Here is a 27,563-nt window from a genome sequence, read left to right on the forward strand (position 1 = left end):
ACTAGTATGTTAAAGGTCCTTGTCAAACAGATTTATTACTTCTTGATAAATGTAGAAAACAAAAATTAGTTTACAAAATTGAGGGAAATCCAAACTGTGTAAAATAACAAGGTAAACATGACCCCCTTCAAGAAATAAAATACTACAAACAGTATCTGTATAATCCAAAAAGTGTAATGTATAAAGCGAAAAGAAGTGAAATTATATATAAAAGGATAAAAAACTATCAAGCAAAATGAAAAGTAACCAAAAAATAAAAAAAACTGTCCCAATCGAAGTAATTAAGTCAACCCATCCACCCCTTATTGTAGAAAAAAGTTTTTTGGTGAAAGAAATTAGAATAACCACCCCCCCCCAGCCTAAAAACCAGCCGTATGTTTACCGCAGTAAATCAACATATTCTATGACCACGAATCTTAATCTCTCCTTGGTTACTTCCCAATAAAAAAAGGGAAAATCCCCTAGAATACGAATCTTAACTCAAAATCGGTTTTTAATAAAAAATTTTTTTTCCTATATTATGTTTAATGAAATATTAATTCCAGAAACAGCAAAAAAGGATGTGGCTAACAAATGTCATAATAATCTACGTTGCACAAACTATAGCCCAAGATATCGTAAAACATGGAATAATCTTCAAACTTGAGAATTCGATATTTGCAAGCCACAATACCTTGAAAATATTTATGAAACTGGATCCCAAACTGTTTGAAACACTATTTCCACAAGTAATGAGACTAGAAAAGAATACCAATGAATTAAAAGACTCTATATTCCAATTCTTAAAATCGGACAAAAGCTGGCAGACCACGAAAGACATGTACCATAAGGAAAATACAGGAGATCTACCCCCCATTCTTCCTAAACTAAAGTCGAGATTCATAGTAGAGGACTTTGATAAGAAAATGGCAGAAATTGATAAAGCTGTAGGAACTAACAACAGAGAAAACAGAAGGAAAAGAGAATTAAGTAATGCGGACGGATCTATAAGAGAATATACTACAACAAAATACACCACAGGTTCCTTCTTGACAACTTTCAAGAGAAATAAACTCTATGATGGAAATTACGCAATGCTAAATGAACTACCGAGCCCATGGACTTTTCTCAAGGAATTATGGCAAAATCATGCTGAACAAAATGTTACGAAGCAAATATTACCAAAACTCACAAAGGAAAAGGACTACAAATTATTAACCTAAAGGAATTAAAATTCTCAAATACACAACATGATGATAAGAATAAAAAGCCTACAGAAAGAAAAAGAAAAGACACCAAGACAACCACGCCTACATATGAGACCCCAGTAAAAGATATACAATCTCCAATATCGGAAACTACGACAAGCACAGTCCCAAAAATGAGCGCACTTAGCAAGGAATCACCTACAAATTTGACCATGCTAACTTATCTAAGACCAACGATACTTACAAAATGGACGTGGTCAACAGGGCCCACGTATTACCGCACCCAGCCGATTGGCGTATTCACTATAGGCCTATGAGCAAGATTCGCAGTAAGGCATACTGAGGTACAAACGATAAAAGTACAAGCGATTCAACCAGAGGAAAAGAAAAATAAAAATAAGAAAAAGGAAGAAGACGATTATGTACATAAGAAATGTTGGACAATAGACGGTAAACGTACTTGTGCAAGATTGGCAATGGCCGACGAGCCGGCAAGGAAAGATATTGAACCATTACCCAAACTAAATGAGAAAAATGCCTTAAGAGTATCAATTCACCAATCCTTCTTAATATTGTATAGACAAAGACTGCAAGCACTATTTGAGTTATTCAATACAGAAATACAAAAGTTAAAGCAAAGTACCACAAGAATCTTCGAAGTATTTTTTCGAAAAAGCAAATACCGAAGATCAGCTAGTCTAATACCAATCGTGGGAGAATTAGCCTCACGCTTATTTGGGCTTTCGACTGAAGAAGACCTAAATATCCTAAGGGAAAACGTAGGAAAACTAAATAACGCCATGAACGTGACCTTACATGTCCAAAAGATACAAGCCAGTATAGCCAATTATCAGATAGACAAAATTGAGGCAATCTCGAAGACAATATCAAAGACAGTAAACATAATGAATTATTTGAAAAATGAAGTAGATCATGTGATTTCCGATTCGAGCCTCACCATGGTATCACTAGACATAGTGACAATGTCATTACTTAACCTGGCAACTGACGTCAGCAAATTTGAATTTGCATTATTTGCCCTTACTGGAGGAACCTTGTCGTATGACATGGTGGATTCTTTGAACCTATAAAGAATCTTGGATGAAATAAAAACACACTTAACGTTCGGACTACATCTACCAATAGAACCAGAAGTAGCAAACTTATTCCACTATTACAACAAGTTAAAGGTTCACATCACAGAAATAAACGAACAACTATTTGCAGTAGTAACAATTCTATTTATAAATCAACAATCCATATATGACTTGTATAAAATTTCTACATTTCCAGCCAATATAGGCAAAACTAATTCATTCATGACTATCACCCCCGAAGCGGAATACTTACTTGTCAATCAAGATAGGAGGAAATATGCCTTAGCAAATCCACAGTACCTTAAGGAATGCGCAGCATTCAAAAATCTAGTATGTCAGTTAACCCTGCCAATATATAACGTTAAATCTGGATCTTGTATGTTAGATATATTTTTAAAAGAGACTCAACAAGAAGAAATTCCCAGTTTATGCGAAACGCTAGTAGTCAGTACTAAACTAGAAATATTTATTCAACTGAGAAATGACCTTAGGCTATTTTCTGTTCCAAAAGAAACAGTTGGGACTACCTCGTGTTATAATAACACAGAAAGAATCAATCCAAGCTACAGAACTGAACTACTATTACAAGATGTGGGACCAAAAACCATAAAACAAGGGTCGATTAGTAACCAAAGAAGCCACGGTACAAACACCACTAATTACTACGAGCACGAATATAATAAGTCCTAAGGTGGTCAATTTCAAACCAGTCAATTTATCGTATACAATTCCTCACATTGAAAATGAGGAAGTAAAAGCCACAATATGGTCAAAAATAGAGAATGTCAAGGGAACCTTACCACTAACAAAAATAAAAGAAGCCTTAGACTCTCAAATTCCCCTATTTACTAATGAAGACCAAAGATTGACGTATGTAGAAAGTAGATACGGACTATTTTCAACAAATTTTTGGTGGTATATCCTTCTGACGATAGGATTCATATTCGTGATCTCGTATTCTATAAGAATCGTATTGAACCTAAATTACGGAGAAATTTTGAGAATAACGAGTAGAAAAAGAGCAAAGTCAGATCACATCGAGCCGAGTGAGATGCAAAACCTAAACCCGGAACTCCCAGATTACCCTTAAGCAAAAAAAGTAAGGGAGGGCAGGATCGAGCGAATGAGAGTAGAGGTCCTCATCCGTACCATGTCCAGTCCCAAATTTCCAATTATTTTCTGTGCAAACCCATGCAGCTGCAAAAGATATATTTCTTAAGCGGCATGGACGCGCATAAACAGTAAAGATTTGAGAATTTATAGTAAATTGAGACCTCTCATAAAAACCATGTAACCTACCTCGCAAGTAGTAGTATAATAGAAAATTAAATGCTAAAGTAGATGAGTGTTGAATAACATTTAAAAACGTGTTGAATATTGTACATGTGCCAAATGCACATATATACAAGTATACATATAGTCACCAAATCTTGAAAATCTTAGTGTTATTTTTGTAAACATAATCATTTTTCTTATGATTACTTAGCTTATCTCGTAGTAACCTAGTATTGTTGCAATATGCATGTAAAAGCATGAAGATAGCTTTTATTCATTTTATCTTTGGGTTTAATTACACCCATATTAAATTAATATTATTAGTACGACTAATCACGACTATTATTTAAAACAATAGTTCCCGTGTAATGTTATATAAGTTGAGTGTTATTGCTGTATGTGTTTTAACCTGTGTAATTATAAAGAGCATATGATTCTGCCCAGATATTTATATTCCAGAAGACAGAGTAATCAGTGCAAATTAACTATTGGTGTACCAGCAGGCAACACGGATACAACCCACTAGCATCTACTTTCATCATTCGTCAACCACCGACAAGTACTCACCAAAGAAACCACTGAAGACAATATCCTGACGACAATCCAAGTCACCCAAGCCTATTACAAGGTAACACGATTCCAAATATATCGACAAACCAGGAATAACCCTGGAGTCAATACCACAAAGATTATACATCTTAAGCCCCAAATCAGAGACAATATATTGAACAAGATCCAAAGCTTAAGTTGTGACCATAACCAATATTAGATGTCACGAAATCAAACCATCCTCCATGAAATGAAGAACAAACCATTATCAATTTTGCGGGAAATATAAACTGTACGTGCAAAACTTTCCCCAAAATAAAGCGTCAGAGAAGAAATTCAACCAAATTATTTTAGCCAAAATCCACATGGCCAAACCCTCAATGAATGTGTATCATTTAATCAGGAATCAAAGACAATGCATCGAACCAAGGCCCTAAGATCAAGTTGTTTAGCCTATCATAGTTAACGTTAAATATCGTAATACAGCCCATAGTCCAAATAAAAGAAGGACTGAACGTGAACAATTTACGGGAAACACAGACTGTACGAGTATTACATTTTCCCGAGGATAGAAGTGTCCAAGAAGAGATACCCAGCCCAGCGATCAAAATACCCATTTCATGTAATCAATTCCCCAAGGGTTATGTACCCAGGATACATTTCAACAAATGTACAACATCAACCCCTCGTATATGACGTAACAAACCACGCACGGACAATTTTATGTATGTAGTCATACTTGTGGACAACACAAACGTTTATCCCAAGGAAAAAATGCCAAAAAGCAAAACACCAAGAAGACAAATCATAAACAATTAGCCAACCCAGTAATTAGTTAAATGGAAGCCTAAAGCAAGAGTGATAACGTATGTGAGTATGATAGATACGTAGAATGATGAAGTAAGGGTGAAAACTTATAACTTTAGTGAATATAGAGAAACTTTTCATAAAACAAGTGAAAATAAGTGTAAATTACATAAGCTCAGTGCTGCAATCAGACATTAAACTTAAAACCTATTAATGTGTCAAACTTTTTCTTGCAAATTATTTTAATTTCAGTGTGTTAGAAATTTTAATGTAGTTATGTGCTTTTGAAGTCAGATACTTATCGTACCAATATAGCGTCAGGTGGAAGTATAAATTAGTATTAGAAGTAGCGAAGATATACCGTGTAAAGAAGTAAAATAATGACAAAAGCAGAACTTAATCAATAAGACCATGTAGAATTATTAGCATATCAGGTGAAGGTAATCTTAGTGCCAGGTGGAGGAAATTATAATTATTATGTAATCATATAATCTAATGTGTTAGTCAATAGAAACTCTTTGGCCCCTTCGACAAATCGAGTGAGTAGGTGATGGACTTTAAAGTGATGTTGTCTAATAGAGCAATCGGGGATATATAAATAATAAAAGATGTAAATTCTACCAAAACAGAGCTAATTCAAGTAATGAATACTAAGATAAATTCTTTTAAAGAAGGATCAAAATTTGAAAGTGTAGAGAGAGCAGTATAACACAACGATGAGGACATCGTTAAGAATGGGAAGGATGATATGTAATGGGATCAATTTTCAAAAACCTCAAAATTTTCCAATTAAAGTTACCCAAGTAAAAATAAAACCACCCAAAAATATGAATCTGAAAATTCAAGTAACCTACAGATCGAGCAAGACTCAAGCGTTCAATTTGACATAATGAAACAAATGTATCTAATTTAAACATACATTGTAATAATCTTTCTCACAGAAAATCTAATAAATAAAGCCGCCTTTGTGTCACCAATGTACGCAATAAATATCAGTTTGACCAAATCTTATATGACAGGCGACTAACAATGTAATTTAAATCTTAAGAGCTCGAAATACCAAACTATCAAGAGGGTAAAATTTATTATACAAAAAAATGATCACTCAAGATGCAAAATATCTTTGTATAATCTAATTGCATTGTTCTGGAAACTAAGTTTAGAGCTAGGTATCTCAATGTAATTAAATCGTATTATCCTTTACCAACTTTCACAGAAATAAATTATAAGTCTTCTGAAAATTAAGCGACACCCTGCTAGCAAAATGTTATAGTGTAAAACTTTGTTCGTTCGGAAAAATTCCAAAGTGATATCTTAAAAGTTATAAATTGTAATTAAAGTTACAATGTAAAACTTTGCTTTGTTAGAAAAATTCCAGAGTGATATCTTAAAAGTCATAAACTTTAATTAAACCCAAGTAGCCCATTGGTGTATACCCATCCAATAGTAATATAGGACAAATAGTGGAACCAATAGAAACTGTAAAATACACTTGTTAGTGACGCCCAAACGTAACCTCTGGCGAAGTTGGAAAGTGTAGATAGCTGGAACTTAGCAATTTTCGAGTCAGTCTTTTGGCAGTCTTTTTCAGTCTCAAGAGTGTTTTGTGCCATTTTTATTACAGACTTATGTGAATTTTATGTAAACCTAAAAACAGTATTATTGACCGTTATTTGTATTTGACTGTAAGGAGTCTTTGATATTACCACCAAACTCTGTGACGATTATGTGAGTAAAAATAAACACATTACTTTCTTATTTTATTCGCTTTATGTTAGTATTTCCCAAGATAGTTAGTCCTTGTGGATCCACTCGCTCTCAAGGGAACCTGAAACTTTTCAATCTGATTTCGACTCAGTATGACCGTTAATATAAGCTCCCTATTTGAACCGCTAGTTTAAGCTCCCCACACTAGAAGTTCCGCCTCCACTCAGGTAAGCCACACGCGAACCGTCAGCTAAGAGTTTAACTGTATTTCCCCCATTGGATTAATTAATTGAAATTTCTCATATGAGGAAACACCAAAAAAAATAAGAACAAATAAATCTTTTTATTTAAACCCCCCCATTAGACTAACTGTTTGATGAGAAGTTTGAAGTTTTGTCTGGAAAGGGTACACAACTCCAATTTCCGAAATTAGAGCATTTTCACCTACAAATTCGACACAACAAAAAAGTTAACTGTTTTCGACGCAAGTTGGAACCCAATTCGACACCCGTCTAAATACTTGGGGAATACTTGTGGGCAGAACCTGGTGTATTTGACACGTATATTCTTGTTTCTCTGTTTTTCTTCAACTTCATTTAATGTATAAAAGTATAAAAGACTATGCAAAAAGTAGAAGTAATAAAACTAACAAAATTGTTTCAAGTATGTAGTATTTGGTATAACAAAATCGGTACAACAAATTTCAATATACATTATTAAATACAAATAGTATTTAGTATAACAAATTTAGTATAGCAAAATTGTTTCACTAGCATTTCAGAAGGGATAGGGTCTAGAAAAACGGGAGTGGATTTCAAGAAATTTAAGAAGTTTATTTGATTTAGTGGATTTTATTTTCACAAGCAGATTCTTAGTTTCGTCCAAAACATAGGCCTACGCGTCATTTCGTATAAGATTTTGTATTCGATAAAATTTGTATTTTTTATTCAGATGAAGGATAAATAAGGGTATAATCTAAAAAAATCTGGGAGGGGGGGCAAAATCAGGTCTGGGGGGAGGGGGGCAAAATGAGGTCGGGGGGGGGGGGGAATGAGGTCCGGGGGGAATGAGGTCGGGGGGGGGGCAAAATGAGGCCGGGGGGGCAACTGCCCCCCCCCCCAGCCCCCTAGAAATTTACGCCCCTGCATGAGGCCAAGCGGCAGTTCCTCAGATGATGGAAAAATCCAGTGTCTGTAAGTAAAACTTCAAAGTTAAAAAAAAACCTTTTGTTTAAATGTTCTTTCATCTGAAATATTATAAGAAATAATAATCATCGAAATCTCTCGTTGCGCAGAAAGCATCCGTAAATTCGACAGCTATGGTGCCTATGGTTTCGTCAGTAGATCCTGGAATTTCGACACCTATTATTTCTCATCTGTTTTACATGTTCAGTGAAGTTTCGACAAATTCACCTATATTTCGACAGGGCCTGTTGCTGTCTGTCCAAAATTTCGACAAGGTTACTACGAGATATTCGCCAAAGAAATAAATCCCTTGATAGAAGCCAATATTTACCCTTGAATGCGGCTGAAGGAACATTTTTAGTCCGCCTGGTATTCCACTACATCGAACAAGAATTTTCGACACTTGTAACCTAGTTTGGACGCTGCAATTTCCGTCGCCATTTTCATTTGATTTTATCAAGAAAAAACTAATGTGGCTACATTTCAGAGAAGATCAGATGTATCTCGACACATTGGCGCTTATCCCAACTTTTTCTTGCAATAAATAACCAAGTAATGATACTTTGAACATTACATACCTGAAAAATATGCACATATAATCTGCATCAACCTATGCTGTTCTTCTATTGCTATGATTTTAACATGCACTAATAGGAGACCAAAATGTACTTGGTGAACGGATTTTTAGACATAAAAACGATATTCAGCATACATTCAACACATGTATGTCCCCCACCCTGATTCAAACAAGGAAAAACTTTTGGGTAATATTTCTACATTTACTTTTTTAAACAAAGATACAAAGGGGAAGGTGATTTTCAAACTCTAGGCATCAATTTTTCTCCAATTATTGGTATCCTTGGCAAGTTTCAATTAATCCAAGGTTTCTGCTGCAATGCTACCAAGATTTATTCAGATTTCCTGGATAAACAATGTCAAACAATGCCCAAGGGTAAGTTCATAATCCTAACTTCAATTTTAATATTCTTTTAAACTAAAAATACTATTGCTATTTAAAATGTGGTGAAATTTTTCCAAAGGGGGGGGGGGTATTTTCATCGAAGAATATTTCCACAGGTGTGGAACAGATTTTACAGGGGGAATTTGTCCATGGAGTTTATTTTATTGTACAAGACCTTTTTCGTAATTTTCATTTTTTTTTTAAATAGAAAAACAACCTAAAATGCATATTTGGGTGCCATTTGACATTATGATGGCTTCATTGAGTCAAATTGTCAGACAGCAAAGAGGCAGTCCAAAAAAGGGGCCTAAGAATAATCTTAAATGAAGGTAAAGTGCCTTATATTTCCCTTCTTGGAGTGCCAATCTAGTCACCCTTGAGGAAAGGGGAGCAAAAATTTCCTTGTTTTGCTAACAATGCCCTTCAGATCCCTTGGACAACTACCCTTTTCCCTAGTCAATATTCACCCCCTTGACCCAGCCTCCCATGTTCTGCTTGAAAAAATCCCTCATCCAAAAAAAAGTTTCCAATGAAAGATATATAAAAACTTTCATCCCGTACATAGTTGACATATTCAATCAATGAATCACCCCTCCCTTCTTACTCCCTTTATACCTTATAATTTTAATGTTCATTTTGTAAATTTCTATCTGTCTGTTTTTTGGTTGCATAACTAAACTGTTTTTGTTTTAACTATTTTATTCCGTTTTTAATTTTAGCAGTTTCCTTCATTTTGACATTTTGCTGATTTGGCATTGACTTTTTAATTCTATTAATTTTAATTGTTTTTGACATTTTTACATATTTGACATTGACCATTTAAAAAAAAATTGTTGTTGTTTGTTTTTGGTATTTTTTTGTTTATTGACGCTAAAGTGTGAATTCGGCCCATTTGGCCTTGTGATAGCCGCTTTTCATTAATAAATCTTATCTTATCCTAAACAGAAAATAAGATATAAAATTAGCTTTTGAATTAGCCGTTAATGATGTTCTAGAACACAAAAGTGACTAAGAAAAAATTGCTGGTGGAAAAACAGAGTACATATCAGTGCTGCCCATACAAAAATGTAATTTTCCATCTTATTCAAGGAGGGGGGTATGTAATTTTCCTCTATAATATTTCCACAGTGGTGATTTGAAGGGTGTACTTTTTGGCTTGCTACAACGCCATTTTCAAATCAATGCAACTGAATGTCATGTTGAACAGGGTTGTTGGAATAGCAGGTAGTTCAACTGCAAGATTTAGTCTCCTGTTGTGGGTCTAGGAGTTGAGGGAAATGGAAGGGGGATAAATACTTAATATTAGTTGTGAAGCTGACAAACACAGCCAAGCTTATGTGGAATTTACAATTACCCACCCAAAAGCTTGTTTATGATACACAAATATCATGTGCAACAGCTCACTGCTGACAACTTTAGTAAAATTTGAGTATCAGTACTTAATTTTATGTTGGTTTGAATTGTGTTGATTGTACAACACCACAGTCTCAAGCATCATGCTGTACTCTTCTGAGACATGGCCAATAACCCAGGCACAGCTAAGCAAGGTCGATGCCATCCAAACTAGACACCTGTGTCGAGTTGAAGGCTTCAAATGGTATGACACGATCAACAATAATGAGATCCTGAGGACCTTCAAGTTAGCAAACCTATCCACCCAAATAGAAGCTCGTTCTCTAAGATGGTATGACCACTTACTCTGCCTCCTGCCAACATTCCCTGCAAGGATCATATCAGACTTCAATCCCTCGATTGACTTGAAACGTCGTCGAGGGAGGCCGCGCACCAGATGGGCTGATATTATAAATCAACCCCTCTTCAACCGCAACATCAACCCCAATAAGGCCCCATCCTTAGCCCTGGACAGGGCTGCTTGGAGTGACAGCACTGTCAACCAGTTCCCTCTATGCTGGCAACCCTGCTGAGCAAGAGCATTAAGTAAGTAAATAAGTAAGTGTGAGAAAGCACTTCCCAGAGTCCTTGCTGAAAGAAGTGACAAATGAATTTATGGAGCTAGTTGCTATAGTTGCTGCTCAAAATATTCAAATTTCCCAATGATTAGAAAAAAGCCCACCCAACTGACTAACAAGATTAATATCTTAAATAAACTGATTATACAGCATTGGAACACATTCTCACTTAATAAAATAAAAATAATTTGACCTATTCATTAATAGAAATTGAGAAGCTGAAGTATTTGCAAATGATGCAGCTTGTCTGACCCCTTTGCTGGATCTGAAACAGATTCATAACATGGCAGTAACCTGCAAACCAAAAGAACAAATTCTTCAAAAGAAACTAGGCTAGTCATTTATAATGTATCAAATCTATAAGCAGATAGTGATATCCAAGAAGCCCTTACTGATAATGCCCTTTCAAACTGTCAATTAAAGTCAGCAACTCAGTTCTGTGTGTATTTGAAGGAGAATATTCACCAGAAAAGTCATTCTTATTTGGGGGAACAGTTGCCTTTAGACAGTATGATGAAAAACCAATCCAATGTAAGCATTGCTTAAAACTAGGGCACACACAAAAATTGTGTCCATTCGCCACAGCTGTTGTTTGTAAAAATTATACTTTGAGGGGTCACTTGGAAACTAATTGCCAAAACCCTACAAAATGCACATACTCTGGTGGTTAACACCTTTCTGAAAACAGAAATATGTGCCAAATACAAAAAAAGAAGTCAGATTACAAAAATAGCTCAGGAAAAAAATATAACAGCACCTATAGTTGCAAATACTATGAGAAAAGAGACAAGACAACCTCAGCTAAACTTCTCTAACACACCCTCCAGAACATCAACTCCTGTCCAAGATCAGAGAAGACATCCACAGCAAGTATGGAAAAAATACCTTCTACTAGTCTTAATGAGACTTACTCCCTGTCAACTACTGAATTTCCCATAAGTTTGGCTAGCCCTTCTTTCCCCAGACTTGATCAAAAAGTAGGAAGACTTTCAACAGGTTCATTTCAACATTGCAACCAATAAGACCTACCTTCTTATCTATTAGAGGCACTGAACCTCCCAGAAGAAATATGAAATCCCCTAACACCCACAATTTTAGTTGGTAATCGACTTAGAAATTTGTCAAATTTCATTATTATCCAGGAACTTATTTGAACATCAAATAAGTTGTTGTGGATATAATTTGTCTCCCAGAAACACATTTCAACAATCTTAAAAGTGTCCATACCAGGGTAGAAATGCTACCGCAAGGATAAATATTCTAGCAGAAAAGGAGGGGGGGGATTATTTTATAGCTGAGAGTTTAGTTCATTCACCATTACCATTAAAGCAACATGATCACGAAGTTGATGTGGTGGGAGTCTCAATCACTTTGAGATCAGGAGATACTCTAATAATTAAATCTATGTTTAACCCAAAGGGTGACATAGATGTGTTTAATATTTTATCAACTGAAGCAGAGGGCCAAAACCTTTTTATTTTTGTTGACCTAAATGCACATAGCTCACATTGGGAAGATGTTGTGCAGTCAAATTGAGCTGGAAAAATATGGAAAGACTGTTATTGGAAAATAATCACATAGTAGTTCTAACACCATATAATTTGCCAACATGTTACAATTCCAAAAATAATAAACATTCAACCAAAGGCATCCAACTAGGTTCTGCTTCTGCTATTGATCAGTGTCAATTAGTAGAGTAACAGATCTACAGAGTGATCATTATGCTGTAAAGACAATTATCTCACACATGTCTTGCAAAACAAACCCTGGTAAAAGTAAATTTATTAATAAGAAAGGTAAATGGCCAGTGTTCAAGCAAATCCTGCAAGAAGCTGATTATACTCTGCTGGAAGACTCTTTCCTAATTGACAATAAAGTGAAAACCTTTACAAAAATTATCATGGAAGCTGCTCACAAAACAATCCCTAAGACAAGCAATAATGCTTGGACCTCTCCTGGAAACAAAAGAACTTAAGACTGGTGGAATGGTTTATGCACTGCTGCAGTGGAAGCTAAACACAAAGCAAGGAGGGCATTCCAAAGACATCCATCAATGATCACAGCAATTGAATATAAACATAGCTCGGCAAAAGTGAAAAAAACATGTATACAAGCTAAAAAGAGGCATGGGATAAATTTATGACTAGAGTAGACCATCACACTGCAGTATCTAGGATTCACCAATATGTAAGCAAGACGAATGGAAAGAAAATGACACTTGATGATTGCAAGTATGAAATAAAACATCAGGGTCAGCTAATAACATAAGACAATTTAAAAGCTGAGATATTTGCAAAAACATACATGAAGAATCATGTAAAAGCTGTTTTTCCAAACCAACCTGTATGTGTCCTCTCTTCAGTAGCGCAACATAAAAAGTCTTTCATTTTACTTTTTGTATTATTTGAGTTAGATACCGTCATTGAAAAATGCAATCAAAATTCAGCATCAGGGTATGATGAGGTACACATCAAATGGCTGATTGAATTACGCATACCTTTCGAGATAAACTTCTTGAAATATGTAATTAGGCATTGAGAGAAGGGAAATTCCCAACTTCCTCGAAAATTGCCCTTATTCACCCAATCCTCAAACCCAGGAAATCACCCAATAACCCAGTATCTTCCTCCCCACCAGTCCTCCCTACCTTGGGCAAGATATTTGAACATATGATTTTAAAGAGATTATAATGGTTTGCAGGGGTCAATCAAATGATACCCCAATCCCAAACAGGTTTTAGAAAGGGTTACAGTGCAATGGACAACATAAACAGAACTGAAACAGACATAGCAGAGGCTTTGCAAGATGGTGAATCTGGAATTGCCGGGCTGTTTGATTAGACAGATGCATATAGAAATGCCAAACACAAAAAGTTGCTAAAGTTTTGAATAATAAAAATGTTCCATCTACAGTGGTATCAGTGATAGATGATCTACTTTGTGATTGTTCTTTTCAAGTTCAGATAAATGAAACTTTGTCTGCAAGAAAACAAGTTAAAGACTGTCTCCCACAAGGAACTGTCATAAATCCTCTTTTATTCACACTGTATATTTCAGAATTAAAACTTAGAAGTCGGTCAAAAAATGGAGGATTTTGTTGATGATCTTCTGGTGTGGAAAAGACACAAGAATATAACCTTATTCCAAAGCATAATCCAGGAAAACATAGATGATGTGTGCCTGTTTTTTAAAGCTTTTGGTCTTCCCATTTTGATCCCAAAAACAAAGGCAATAGTGTTTTATGACTGACAAACAACCCTCCCTAAACCCTTAGTGATAGAAGGGAATACAATAGCTCATCAGCCATCCATCTGTCTACTGGGTATGAACCTTGACTCTCATTTAAAATGGCAACCACATGTGATGATGTTGAGAATGTCAATTTTAAAATGACTCATCATCTTAAAGTGACTTGCAGGATCTAAATGGGATCTTCACTGAAATTGATTTTCAGAAACAGTATATTTGATCTAAAATGAGATATGGCATTCATTTCCTTGTAAACTTCCCTGTAACTCTGTTTAAAACCCTTGAGATGCTCCAAAATTCAGCCATAAGAATTGCATTGGGGCTACATAAACATACTTCAGTAGATAAGCTAAAAGAACTCTCTAGACTACCTGCTCTGAAAGATAGAGCTACTATGCAGAGAAACCATTACTTTACAAAAATACAATATTATGGTGATAAACATGCAGTCTTTCCAGCCACTTTTGCAAACCCTAGCAAGCCCCAGCACCATAAGTCTCTTTGGTGTCAATATCTGAAAGATCATCCAAATTGGAAAAATGAACATGCAGATAGTTACCCTTTTCCAAATTATCCACCATGGGACATGGAGGCTCCTGAGTGTCATCTCCACCCTTCCCCCTAGTATAGTCTAAAGTAGTGTAATTTACTTATTTAACTCGGGTTTGCATTAATTAAACCAACATATCTTTTTTGAGTGTTTGGTACTGGCACCACAAATCACAAAGATTAAGTTAAGCTTCCAGAAAATGGGTGTTCCAGAAACATTTGATACCATCATTAATTTACAACAACATCCTAACACTGAAAGACCAATCTATAATTTGATGATTCAGATCATGAAGAAGACAGTGGAACATTGATTGAATTCTACAGTGCAGAAGAGAACAAGAATGAGTAGGATACACAGTACTGGTGATGGCTAGCCTATTGGCCTTAAATTGCAGGGGGCAGGTAGTTCAGGTACTTGCACTTCCTACAACCCATCATCAAATTATGGCTTTCAAATGACATGCCTAGTGGAGTGTATTTTTATTTTCAGGCACTGCTTTTTCAAAGACAAACAATGATTGCTGACCATTTCTGAAAGCATTGCTGAAGAAAAAGAAGGATTAAAGATACTACTCTGAAATCAAAGGGTGAAAGAACTGCATGGTAGTCCATATACCCTCATACAAATTCTGGAACAATGCTGCAACTTCTCTAATACTGTTTATATGTTAGCATGGATTTTCACATTTATTTTATCTTTGTGTAAATTATGATACTCATAATCATGGCATACTTAAGAAGAACTTTCTCCCCTCAAATATACTAATAACTTTCTTTAGACTTTGAAAATTACTTTTTTATCTTTGTTTGAACATAAAATACTTGATTGGAAGGAGGAGAATACTAGTTTTTGTTTATATAATCTGCTAGAAAAAAAATCTGTTTTAGATTTTGGAGAAGTTTTGGGGACTTGATACCAAAAATACTAAATTTTGGGATATTTTTGATAAATCTTTGTTGTTATTGCTCTACCATGGAAAAATGCCAGGATTTAGTACCATAGCTAGATATGATGCAGCAATATTGGTAAAGATAGCCTAACATGCATGCATGAAACACAGGCGTTTTAAAAGGACACAGCTTCAAAAAGGAATATCATATGAAAAATATAGAAATATTACATTTTCCAACAAACACAAGGCAGACTGTTTGGTAGAAAAGCTGGGATTCTGGGGAAGAAGGCTATTTTAGAAGTTCAGAATAATAAAATGAATCCTACTTGGGCAGGATAACTGTTCATTAGAAACTCAGATCATATGCCTCTGGGGATGACCTAACCCACCACAGTCCATGAGGCATGGGTTGTAAGCAATATTATTTGACATAGTTTACATAATATTTAAGATTTGATATCATTGGGGAAAAGGAGCAAGTTTAATCCTAAATTCCGAAAAAGATTAAGGGTATTAAGGTGAAAATGTCACAAAATGTTGAGGTGGATTTTCAACAAAATCAAAACATAGGCCTATCATGTACATTTTGACCAGGATGAAGTTATCTCCTGGCTCCCATCTCCGGGTTTATCTCCCTGGCCTAAAATTGCTTACCCTATAGCTCTGAAAATAAAAATTATCCTTAAAAAAAACTGCTGTCACTTACAACTCTCAACTGATACGAAATTTTTGAATTTTTTTGCTGTTTTTGATATTTTACTTAAAAGTACAAATATAAGCGTGAACTTAAAATTAACGACTGAAATATTTTTTTTTTACGGAATTTTGCATTGTTATTTGGAATTCCTTTTTTAGGAGCTTTCAAATGAGGTGTTACATGACTATATTAAAAAAAATATTATTTTAACTATTAGGCCTATTGAGGTGGAGGAAAAAAAATTGTATTGATTATTTTTTTATTCAAAAGCAATAAATCAGCAAATAATTTTAAAGATATACTTATTCGAAAATTTTTTATAGTTTTGTTTCCTAAATAAAACCAAACACAGCACCATAAATTCTCTTTTGCGTCCCATCTCCCCTTTCCTCCCAACCCCTCCTTGTCAAAACAAGTAAAATGAAAATTCGTAAAGAGATTGGTTATAGTAAGATATATCTTAAATGGAGAATTTTTCATTGCCTAGGAATGTCATAGCTCCAAAAACCCCCTACCCCTGAATATAAGTACCTACCAAACAAACACCGTTAACATATAAATGTGGCTTAAAAACTAGAGAAATATAACTATCTATTTTAAATATTTATTTCTGGATATTCAAAAGTTTGTGTCTATGGAATATATTAATTTTTTCTTTTGCTATACTTTTGCAGTGTTAGTCTAAAGGTAGGCCAAATGAGGTCTTTCATTTTTTCTCAAAGCTTATGAAACAGCACTTGATTTGGAAGCTACTCTTCTTCTGGACATTTACCTAGCATTGTTTTCTAAATTAAACCTAAAAGGGCCAGTCCAATCCTCTTGTGTCTCCCATCTTTCCTGTCCTCCCAAGCCCTCCTTGTAAAAAGAAGAAAAATCAAATTTTTTAAATAGATTTGTGATAGTAACATAAATCTTAAATGGAGATTTTTTCCTTGCCTAGGAATATCACAGCTCCCCCAAACACCCTACCCCTGAATATCAGCACCTCCTAAAGAAAAACATGGCAAATTTAAACTTGGTTCAAAAACTATTGCATAAGACTTAGATATTTAAAATCTTTATGTCAGGAGCTTTCAAATAAGGTGTCCCATGACTAAATTTAATTATATTTTATTTTTTATCGTTATGGAGGTAGTCTAGAGGTAGATCAAATGAGGGTTTTTGCTTTTTGTCAAAGCTTATCAAACAGCACATCATTTGAAAGCTACCCTTCTTCTGAACATGTTTCTAGTGTCGTTTTCTGAAACAAATATAAAAGGGCCGCACAAATCCTTTTTTGCCTCCCATCTCCCCTTTCCTCTCAAACCCACCAAGTCAAAACAAGAAAAATGAAAGTTCGTAAAAGGATTTGTTATAGTAACATACATCTTAAATGGAGATGTTTTCCTTGCCTAGGAATGTCCTAGCTCCATAAACCACACTCCCCTTGAATATAAGTAACCCCCAAAGAAAAACATGGCAAATTCAAATTTGGTTCAAAAACTATTGCATAAGACTTAGATATTTAAAATCTTTATGTCAGGAGCTTTCAAATAAGGTGTCCCATGACTATATTTAATTATATTTTATTTTTTATCGTTATGGAGGTAGTCTAGAGGTAGATCAAATGAGGGTTTTTGCTTTTTGTCAAAGCTTATCAAACAGCACATCATTTGAAAGCTACCCTTCTTCTGAACATGTTTCTAGTGTCGTTTTCTGAAACAAATCTAAAAGGGCCGCACAAATCCTCTTTTGCCTCCCATCTCCCCTTTCCTCTCAAACCCTCCATGTCAAAACAAAAAAAAATGAAAATTCGTTAAGAGATTTGTTATATTAAGATATATCTTAAATAGAGAATTTTTCATTTCCCAGGAATGCCCTAGCTCAGTCAACCCCCCCCCCCTAAATATAAGTACCTCCCCAAGAAAAACATTGCAAATTTAAATTTGGTTCAAAAACTATTGGATAAGACATAGATATTTAAAATTTTTATATCAGGAGCTTTCAAATAAGGTGTCCCATGACTATATTCAATTATAATTTATCTTTACTATTACAGAGGTAGTCTAGAGGTAGGCCAAATGAGGTCTTTCATTTTTTGTCAAAGCTTATGAAACAGCACATCATTTGAAAGCTATCCTTCTTCTGAACATGTTCCTAGCATTGTTTTCTACATTAAACCTAAAAGGGCCACACAAATACTCTTTTGCCTCCCATCTCCCCTTTCCTCTCAAACCCTCCATGTCAAAACAAGAAAAATGAAAGTTCTTAAAAGTATTTGTTATAGTAACATAAATCTCAACTGGAGAAGTTTTCCTTGCCTAGGACTGCTCTCGCTCAATACACCCCCCACCTCTAAAAATAAGTACCGCACCAATAAACAAATGGCAAAATTAAATTTTGCTAGAAAACTATTGCAAAATACTTTGGTATTCAAGTTCTTTATATAAGGAGCTTTCAAATGAAGTGTCTCATGAGTGTATTCTATTATATTTTATTTTAACTGTTGCAGAGTTAGTTTAGAGGTAGGCCAAATAATGTCTTTCATTTTTTGTCAAACCTTGTGAAACAGCACATCATTTGAAAGCTACTCTACTTTTGAAAATTTTCATAGTGTTGATTTCTACATAAAACCTAAAAGGGGCACACAAATCCTCTTCTGCCTCCCATCTCACCTTTCCTTACAAACCCTCCATGTCAAAACAAGAAAAATGAAAGATCGTAAAAGGATTTGTTATAGTAACATCAATCTTAAATGGAGAGGTTTTCCTTGCCTAGGAATTCCCTAGCTCCATAAACTATCCTACCCCTAAATATAATTACATCCCAAAGAAAAAAATAGCAAATTTAAATTTGGATCAAAAACTATTCGATAAGACTTGGATATTTAAAATCTTTATATCAGGGGTTTTCAAATGAGGTGTCGCATGACTATTTTCCATTATATTTGATCTTTACTGTTACAGAGGTAGTCTAGAGGTAGGCCAAATGAGGTCTTTCATTTTTTGTCAAAGCTTATGAAACAGCACATCATTTGAAAGCTATCCTTCTTCTGAACATGTTCCTAGCGTTGTTTTCTACATTAAACCTAAAAGGGCCACACAAATCCTCTTTTGCCTCCCATCTCCCCTTTCCTGTCAAACCCTCCATGTCAAAACAAGAAAAATGAAAGTTTATAAAAAGATTTTTTATAGTAACATCCATCTTAAATGGAAAAGTTTTCATTGCCTGAGAATATCCTAGCTCCATAAACCATCCCACCCCTGAATATCAGTACCTCCCAAAGAAAAACATGGCATTTTCAAATTTCGTTAAAGAACTATTGCTTAAGGAACAGGAATTTAAAGTCTTTATTTAAGGAGCTTTCAAATTAGGTGTTACACGACTATATTCAATTATATTTAATTTTTTATCGTCATGGAGATAATAGGTAAACCAAACGAGGGTTTTCAAGTTTTGTCAAAGCTTATCAAATACCATACCATGTGAAAGCAACCATGCTTTTGAACATGTTTCGAGTGTTATTTCCTGATACAAATCTTAAAGACTCAGACAAATTCTCTTTTGTCCCCCATCTCCCCTTTCCTCTCAAACCCTCCATGTCAAAACAAGAAATATGAAAAATCGTAAAGAGATTGGTTATAGGAAGATATACCTTAAATAGAGAAATTTTGATTGCCCAGAATGGCCCTAGCTCCGTAAAACCCCCCCCTCTACAAAATAGTCAATCCCACAGAAACAAAATGCCAAATTAAATTTTGTTCAAAAAATATTGGATAAGACATTGATAATCAAAATATTTACGTCAGGATCTTTCAAATGAGGTGTCGCATGACTCTATTCAATTATATTTTATCTTTACTGTTACAGAGGTAGTCTAAAAGTGGGCCAAATGAGGTGTTTCATTTTTTGTCAAAGCTTATCAAACAGCACATGATTTGAAAGCTAGCTTTCTTCTGAACATGTTCCTAGCGTTGTTTTCTATATTAAACCTAAAAGGGCCACACAAATCCTCTTTTGCTTCCTATCTCCCCTTTCCTCTCAAACCCTCCATGTCAAAACAAGAAAAATTAAAGTTTGTAAAAAGTTCTTTTACAGTCACATCCATCTTAAATTGAGAAGTTTTCATTGCCTGAAAATATCCTAGCACCATAAATCATCCTACCCTAGAATATAATTACCTCCAAAGGCAAAATAAGTAATGTTCAAATTTCGTTAAAGCAATATTTATTAAGGAACAGGAATGTGAAGTATTTATTTAAGGAGCTTTCAAATTAGGTGTTACTCGACTCTATTCAATTATATTTAATTTTTTATCGTCATGGAGGTAGTCCAGAGATAAACCAAACGAGGGTTTTTGCGTTTTGTCAAAGCGTATCTAACACCCCACCATTTGAAAGCTACCCTGGTTTTGAACATGTTTCTAGTGTTGTTTTCTGAAACAAATCTAAAAGGGCCGCACAAATCCTCTTTTGCCTCCCATCTCCCCTTTCCTCTCAAACCCTCCATGTCAAAACAAGAAATATGAAAAATCGTAGATTCGTTATAGTAAGATATATCTTAAATAGAGAAGTTTTCATTGCCCAGGAATGCCCTAGCTCCGTAAGCCCCCCACCCCTAAATATAAATACCTTCCAAACACAAACAAGGCATATTTAAGTTTTGTTGAAAAACTATTAGATAAGACTTGGATATTCAAAATCTTTATATCAGGAGCTTTCAAATGAGGTGTCACATGACTATATTCAATTATATTTTATCTTTACTCTTACAGAGGTAGTCTAGAGGTAGGTCAAATGAGGTGTTTCATTTTTTGTCAAAGCTTATCAAACAGCACATCATTTGAAAGCTATCCTTCTTCTGGACATGTTTCTAGCGTTGTCTTATACATTAAAACTAAAAGGGCCACACAAATCCTCCTTTGCCTCCCATCTCTCATTTCCTCTCAAACCCTCCCTGTCAAAACAAGGAAATTGAAAGTTCTTAAATAGATTTGTTGTAGTAACATACATCTTAAATGGAGAAGTTTTCATTGCCTAGGAATGTCCTAGCTCCATAAACCACCCCACCCCTGAATATAAGAACATTCCAAAGAAAAACATGGCAAATTTAAATTTGGTTCAAAAACTATTGCATAAGACTTAGATATTTAAAATCTTTATGTCAGGAGCTTTCAAATGAGATGTCCCATGACTATATTCAATTATATTTTATTTTTTATCGTTATGGAGGTAGTCTAGAGGTAGACCAAATGAGGTTTTTTGCTTTTTGTCAAAGCTTATCAAACAGCACATCATTTGAAAGCTACCCTTCTTCTGAACCTGCTTCTAGTGTCGTTTTATGAAACAAATCTAAAATGGCCGCACAAAAACACTTTTGACTCTCAACTCCTCTTTACAGTGAAACCCACCCTGTCAAAAAAAGAAAAATTAAAATTCGCAAAGAGATTAGTTATATTAAGTTATACCTTAAATATAGAAGGTTGTATTTCCCAGGAATGCTCAAGCTCCATAAACCCCCCACCCCTAAATGAAAGTACCATCCCAAGAAAAACAAGGCCAAATAAAAATTTGGCAAAAAAATATTGGATAAGACATGGATATTTAAAATCTTTTTATAAGGAGCTTTCAAATGAGTTTTCGCATGACTATATTCAATTATATCTTATCTTTACTGTTACAGAGGTAGTCTAGAGGTAGTCCAAATGTGGTCTTTCATTTTTTGTCAAAGCTTATCAAACAGCACATCATTTGAAAGCTATCCTTTTTCTGAACATGTTTCAAGCGTTATTTTGTACATTAAACCTAAAAGGGCCACACAAATCCTCTTTTGCCTCCCATCTCCCCTTTCCTCTCAAACCCTCCATGTCAAAACAAGAAAAAAGAAAGTTTATAAAAGGATTTGTTATAGTAATATCCATCTTAAATGAGGAAGTTTTCCTCGCCTAGGGATATCCTAGATCTATAAATCATACTACCCCCGACTATCTTTACCCCCCAAAGAAATACATGTCAACTTCGAATTTGGTTAAAAAACTAGTCCATAAGATATAGATATTTAAAATCTTTATGTCAGGAGCTTTCAAATGAGGTGCTGCATGACTATATTCAATTATATTTTATTTTTTATCGTTATGGAGGTAGTCTAGAGGTAGACCAAATGATGGTTTTTGCTTTTTGTCAAAGCTTATCAAACAGCACATCATTTGAAAGCTACCCTTATTCTGAACATGTTTCTAGTGTTGTTTTCTGAAACAAATCTAAAAGGGCCGTACAAATCCTCTTTTGGCTCCCATCTCCCCTTTCCTCTCAAACCCTCCATGTCAAAACGAGAAAAATGAAAATTCGTAAAGAGATTCGTTATGGTAAGATATATCTTAAATAGAGAAGTTTTCATTGCCCAGGAATGACCTAACTCTATAAACTCAATCCCCCAAACACTAATTTACACCCCAAGAAAAACAAGGCCAAATTAAAATTTGGTCAAAAACTATTGTATAAGACATGGATATTTAAAATTCCTGCATAAGGAGCTTTCTAATGAGGTTTCGCATAACAAAATTCAATTATATTTTATCTTTACTGTTACAGAGGTAGTCTAGAGGTAGGCCAAATGAGGTCTTTCATTTTTTGTCAAAGCTTATCTAACAGCACGTCGTTTGAAAGCTATCCTTCTTCTGAACATGTGTCTAGCGTTGTTTTCTACATTAAACCTAAAAGGAGTAAACAAATTCTCTTGTGCCTCCCATCTCCCCTTTCCTTTCGAACCCTACAAGTTGAAAGAAGAAAAATGAAACTTTTAAAAAGATTCTTTGTAGTAACATATATCTTAAACTGATAAGTTTTTGTTGTCTTTGACTTTCCTAGATACATTAACCCTCCTACCTCGTAAACTTCGGAACTTCCGACGAAAAAAATAACACATTAAATGTTGGTTAAAAAATATAGGATACGAACTGGATGTTTAAAATCTTTATGTCAGGAGCTTTCAAATGAGGAGCTTTTCAAATTGCGTGTCGCATGACTATATTCAATTATAATTTATTTTTACTGTTATGGAGGTAGTATAGAGGTAAGTCACATGAGGTCTTTCATTTTTTTATAATTACTTTACAGTCCCGAATTTCCAGGGAGGGCCTGACCCTCCTGTCTGCCCGTGACGGCGCCCCCGCTTGATATACAAACATATTAAAAATCGCTTTTTGTGCAGTTTATTTCTGTAAAAAAAGAACTCATTTTTTAATATCCTTTGAATTAAACCACTCTGTACCACAGCAAAAATATTTATAACGAACAATAGTGAAAAGTTTCTCTAAAAATGATACAATATCAAAGCGCGCTAGTTCGTTATAAATATTTCTGCTGCTGTGCTGTATGAAGATTCATTCCTTGCTGGTAAAACAGCAATAAAATCAGAAATTAAAAGGGAAATCTAGCTTAATTAGTGGAAACCACAGTTTATATAATTATATAAACTGTGGTGGAAACTCACAAGCAAAGGATACGCATTTGACGGGGTTCATACATAATTTTTATATCTAAGACCTGATGTAGTGTAAATGCCAAACCTCATGATAAGTGGTAATCAAATCAAAAACTCCAGAGTTTCTTTTCCACTAAGAAAAACTGATACATTTGTTGAAAGTGGTAATGTAATATCTTGACATTGACTGATCTGACAGTTTGACAAGATTCTATAGTTTCATAAGAGTACACTGGAAAAACCATGAACTGTATCGGATCCAGGGTGGAAGCAGGGGAAACAACCAAATCCCCCCCCCCCCTCCTACAAAGATTTCTCTGGCATCTTGATTTGTTTTTTCTTTTTTTTAAACCTCTTTTGAAATAAACTTTTCAATTTAGTAAGTTTTTGGCCCCCTTTTCAAATTGCCCCCCCCCCCCCCAACCCAAGATGTTGCTATAGATCAGCCTTTCAACACGAGTACGCGAGTACCCAAGTAACTAATTTGGTAGATACATTAAATTAAATAAAAAAACAAGTTTTTTTTAACTGTAAGTAATGAGCGATATCAAAACTTCAAACGAGCAGATATTATTCCGTATATGAAAGTCCCTTCCTCAACGCCTCGCTTTTTATGCTAAAGTTTTTATTGTTTTAAAAAAGAAATTTATGAGACAGAGTCAAACTTTAGCGTAAAGAGCGAGGCGTTGAGGAGGGGACAACCCCTTTCATATACGGAATGATTTCTGTTCGTTTTAAATTTTAATGTCGCTCCTTACTTTCAGTTTACAAAACATGTTTTTTTTGTTTAATTTCTGAACATTTTTGAGTTAATGCAGCTTTGATTTTGGCTTACCATACATAAATAGATCAAACGAGATTTGCACATTAATTTTACTTTGTTGGGCTAAATGGCATTCTTGAAATTATGTGCTGACGTAACTTACGTAATGATTGTCATGTAAAGATGTACATACGTTTGTTTTTACTTTTCATTATTCTTTCTATTACCAGGTAGACTGTAAAAAGTGCTAAAATCGTTAATGAAGTTTTAATCAGCATGTAAAGATGTGTTAAAATCGTACTAAATTGTCGGTAGAGAACAGCTTTCAATACTGTCATATAATTGAACTTAATTTGACCAAACTTGCAAAAAAGGTCGCTCTACAATATTTTCTTGAAGACATCTAATCTCTTGAGAATTTTTCACGAGTCATTGCTAGATTTAAGACTTAGTGCCGACGCAAAATATGAAACACTTGTATTTCACAATACAGACAAAATAGTTTTCGTAATAAATTTGTGAAGTTATTTTTCTTTTAGGAACGACTATCATTCTTTTTGTGGAAATATGTAGCCCAAATTATATATTTCTTGAGTGTTTTTTTTGTTCCTTGATTTCGTCACCATTGATTCAGTTCATTCCCGGGAGACGTTACAACTTGGCAAACAAACAGCTCGTGGTAGCGAACTGAAAGTAGGGAGTGACCCAGCTCAAAAGTAATCAAAACTCTAAAAAATGTAATTTTGATACCTTGCAAACTTCAAAAGAATTTGATTTTATGCCGACGTCAAATATATCAGTTTTATCAAATGTAGTCTAACACATCAAAAGTTATGAACCTGAAAAATATTGCCTTATTTTCGAAAAAAGGGGGAAACACCTCCTAAAATTGATTACGTGGAAGGACCTTTCCTTAGAGGATGTTTCCTTAGGGGAAGGGACCTTTCTATGAAGGGGGCGCCTTGTTTCCCAGCATTATCTAAAAAACGATCAGAAATTAAATATAAAAAAAAGTTTTTTCAACTGAAAGTAAGGAGCAACATTAAAACTTAAAACAAACAGAAATTATTACGTATTTGAAGGGGTTTGCCCCCTAGTAATTACTTTTCTATTCAAGCAAAGGTTTTTTTAGTGAATAAAATTATTTTGAAATTAAAGTAAGTATCAGCATTAAAAGTTAAAAATACCAGAAAGTTTTACGTTTTTGAGGGGTTCGCCCCCCCCCAGTCCGGACCGTGCTCTGTGCGCTTAATTTAGCATTTTGTCCAAATTACCAATCCCTGAATCCAAAGGCCGGTTAATTAGAATAGATACCTCTTTTGGTAGCGTTGTTTTCTACATTAAACCTAAAAGGGCCACACAAATCCTCTTGCCTCCCATCTCCCCTTTCCTCTCAAACCCTCCATGTCAAAAGAAGAAAAATGAAGGTTTTAAAAAGATTTGTTATAGTAACATATATCTTAAACGGAGAAGTTTTCCTTGCCTAGGAATATCCTAGCTCAATAAACCCCCCTACCCCTGAATATTAGTACCTCCCAAAGAAAAACATGGCAAATTCAAATTTGGTTCAAAAACTATTGGATAAGACTTGGATATTTAAAATCTTTATGTCAGCAGCTTACAAATGAGGTGTCGCATTCTGCTGTGGTACAGAGTGGTTTCATTCCAGAGAAAGGATCTTTAAAAAAAATTGCTGTTTTGACAGAAAATTACTGTACAAAAAGTGATTTTTAATACTGTTGTTTAGCATGCTTGGGCACCGGCAAGTGGGGACAGGAGGGCCATGCCCCCTGGGAATTTGGGACTGTTAAGTAGTTATAAAAAATGAAAGACCTCCCAACTAGAAACAAATCCCTCCTGAAAACGTATGTATACTTCCCATTAAAAACTATTATATATAAGCCGCAGTTGAAATAATTATGTAATGCGCTGGATCGTACGGCTGAGATTCAGGATGTCATCAGCATAACAAATAAGAGACATATCTATTCTCCCAAGAATGCATGAAGGAAGACACTTTGCCTGCGCTTCCAGGACACTATTATTGAACAGGGTAGGGGAAGTGATAGCTCCCTGTCTAGTCCCTTTCTTAACAAGGATGGGGTATTGAAGATTCACAAGAATATTCGAGGGAATCGAAGAGTTTGGCCTCACACGAGAATTAATGCAATTATATAGGGAAGGATGAAGAGCCGACTGCAGGGAAAAACGGGATGGAAGTTTTAAACGCACTTTTAGGTTCCTATATAAATCCCTGAGGACACGGACAACTGATCGGTTTACGCCTCGCCTTGCCATTTGAAGAAGCATGGACGAATGAATTAAGGAATCGAACGCTCGTCTAACGTCATGTCCGGCGAGGATCATACTTTCTCCCAAAGATTCAGCGTCGGCGAGGGCAGTAAAAACTGCTGTAAGAGCATGAGAACAGCCAAGATAAGCCTGAAAACCGAACTGATATGGGGGAACGTAACATTTTTGTCTTAACTCATCAAGAAAAAGAAGCTCGAAAAGTTTGCATGTCGTAGTAGATACGTTAATGGGACGGAAAGAGGAACATTGCAGCTCAGATTCCCCTTTTTTGGGAATCGGAGACAGATCACCAATGCAGAACGAGGATGGAACAATACCTGTAACAAATATCATTTTCATGAGAAGGCTGAGGTGACGCACCAATAGATAACTTCCATTAATGATGTGTAGAGTGCTCACCTTATCTATCCCATAAGACGTTTTCTTTTTAAGTTGGGAAATGGCTTTTATCACAGCGTCACAAGTAACAACAAAATCAAGGTCAGAAGATTCATCAATGAATTTGCAGAGCTCGTCACAAAATTGTGACTCTAAAACAGGATCAGGCTCAGAAAATTCATTTGAAAAATGGGATATCCACTCGGACAATGGAATGTCATTCGGGTCTGGCAAATTGGAGGAGACAGTACGAGGTAATAGCTTCCACAGAAGATCAGGTGAATTCCTGACCTTCTCGGAATAAAGTGTCTGCATTTTAGATCGATGAAGGGCAAGTTCCTTAGCAAAACGTTTTGTTGTAATTTTTCTCAATTCATTGACTAGTACTTGACGGGGGCATAGGCAATCTCTCCTTAATTTCTACCACAATTTATCACGGTCGAAAGCTTTAGGCAACACTAGATTTTCTGACCCCCCGGGAACTTGGCTACCAACACGTATTTTTTTAAGAAGAACTGCGC

At 35.1% G+C, this 27,563-nt stretch overlaps 2 protein-coding genes across 4 annotated transcripts in view; one reads left to right on the forward strand and one right to left on the reverse strand.

The window, feature by feature from the left end:
* LOC148947877 (uncharacterized) overlaps nt 1-16,170 on the reverse strand; it is a 35,056-nt gene extending 18,886 nt beyond the window's left edge. For 2 of the 3 annotated variants that reach the window (XM_089095503.1, XM_089095502.1), the window contains exon 1: nt 16,137-16,170. The gene's annotated coding sequence lies outside the window, so the exon portion shown is untranslated. The remainder of the gene's footprint in view (nt 1-16,136) is intronic. The other variant, XM_089095504.1, reaches the window with a different exon arrangement.
* LOC148947878 (uncharacterized) lies at nt 10,264-10,692 on the forward strand. Its single transcript, XM_089096030.1, has one exon. It carries the CDS (start codon nt 10,264-10,266, stop codon nt 10,690-10,692), a length of 429 nt encoding a protein of 142 aa, XP_088952156.1.
* Nucleotides 16,171-27,563: the final 11,393 nt, after the last annotated feature.

The sequence above is a fragment of the Artemia sp. Qi Xiang Cuo genome, chromosome 10, assembly GCF_049724085.1.
Source record: "Artemia sp. Qi Xiang Cuo chromosome 10, ASM4972408v1, whole genome shotgun sequence".
In the NCBI taxonomy this organism is placed as follows: Eukaryota; Metazoa; Arthropoda; class Branchiopoda; order Anostraca; family Artemiidae; genus Artemia; species Artemia sp. Qi Xiang Cuo.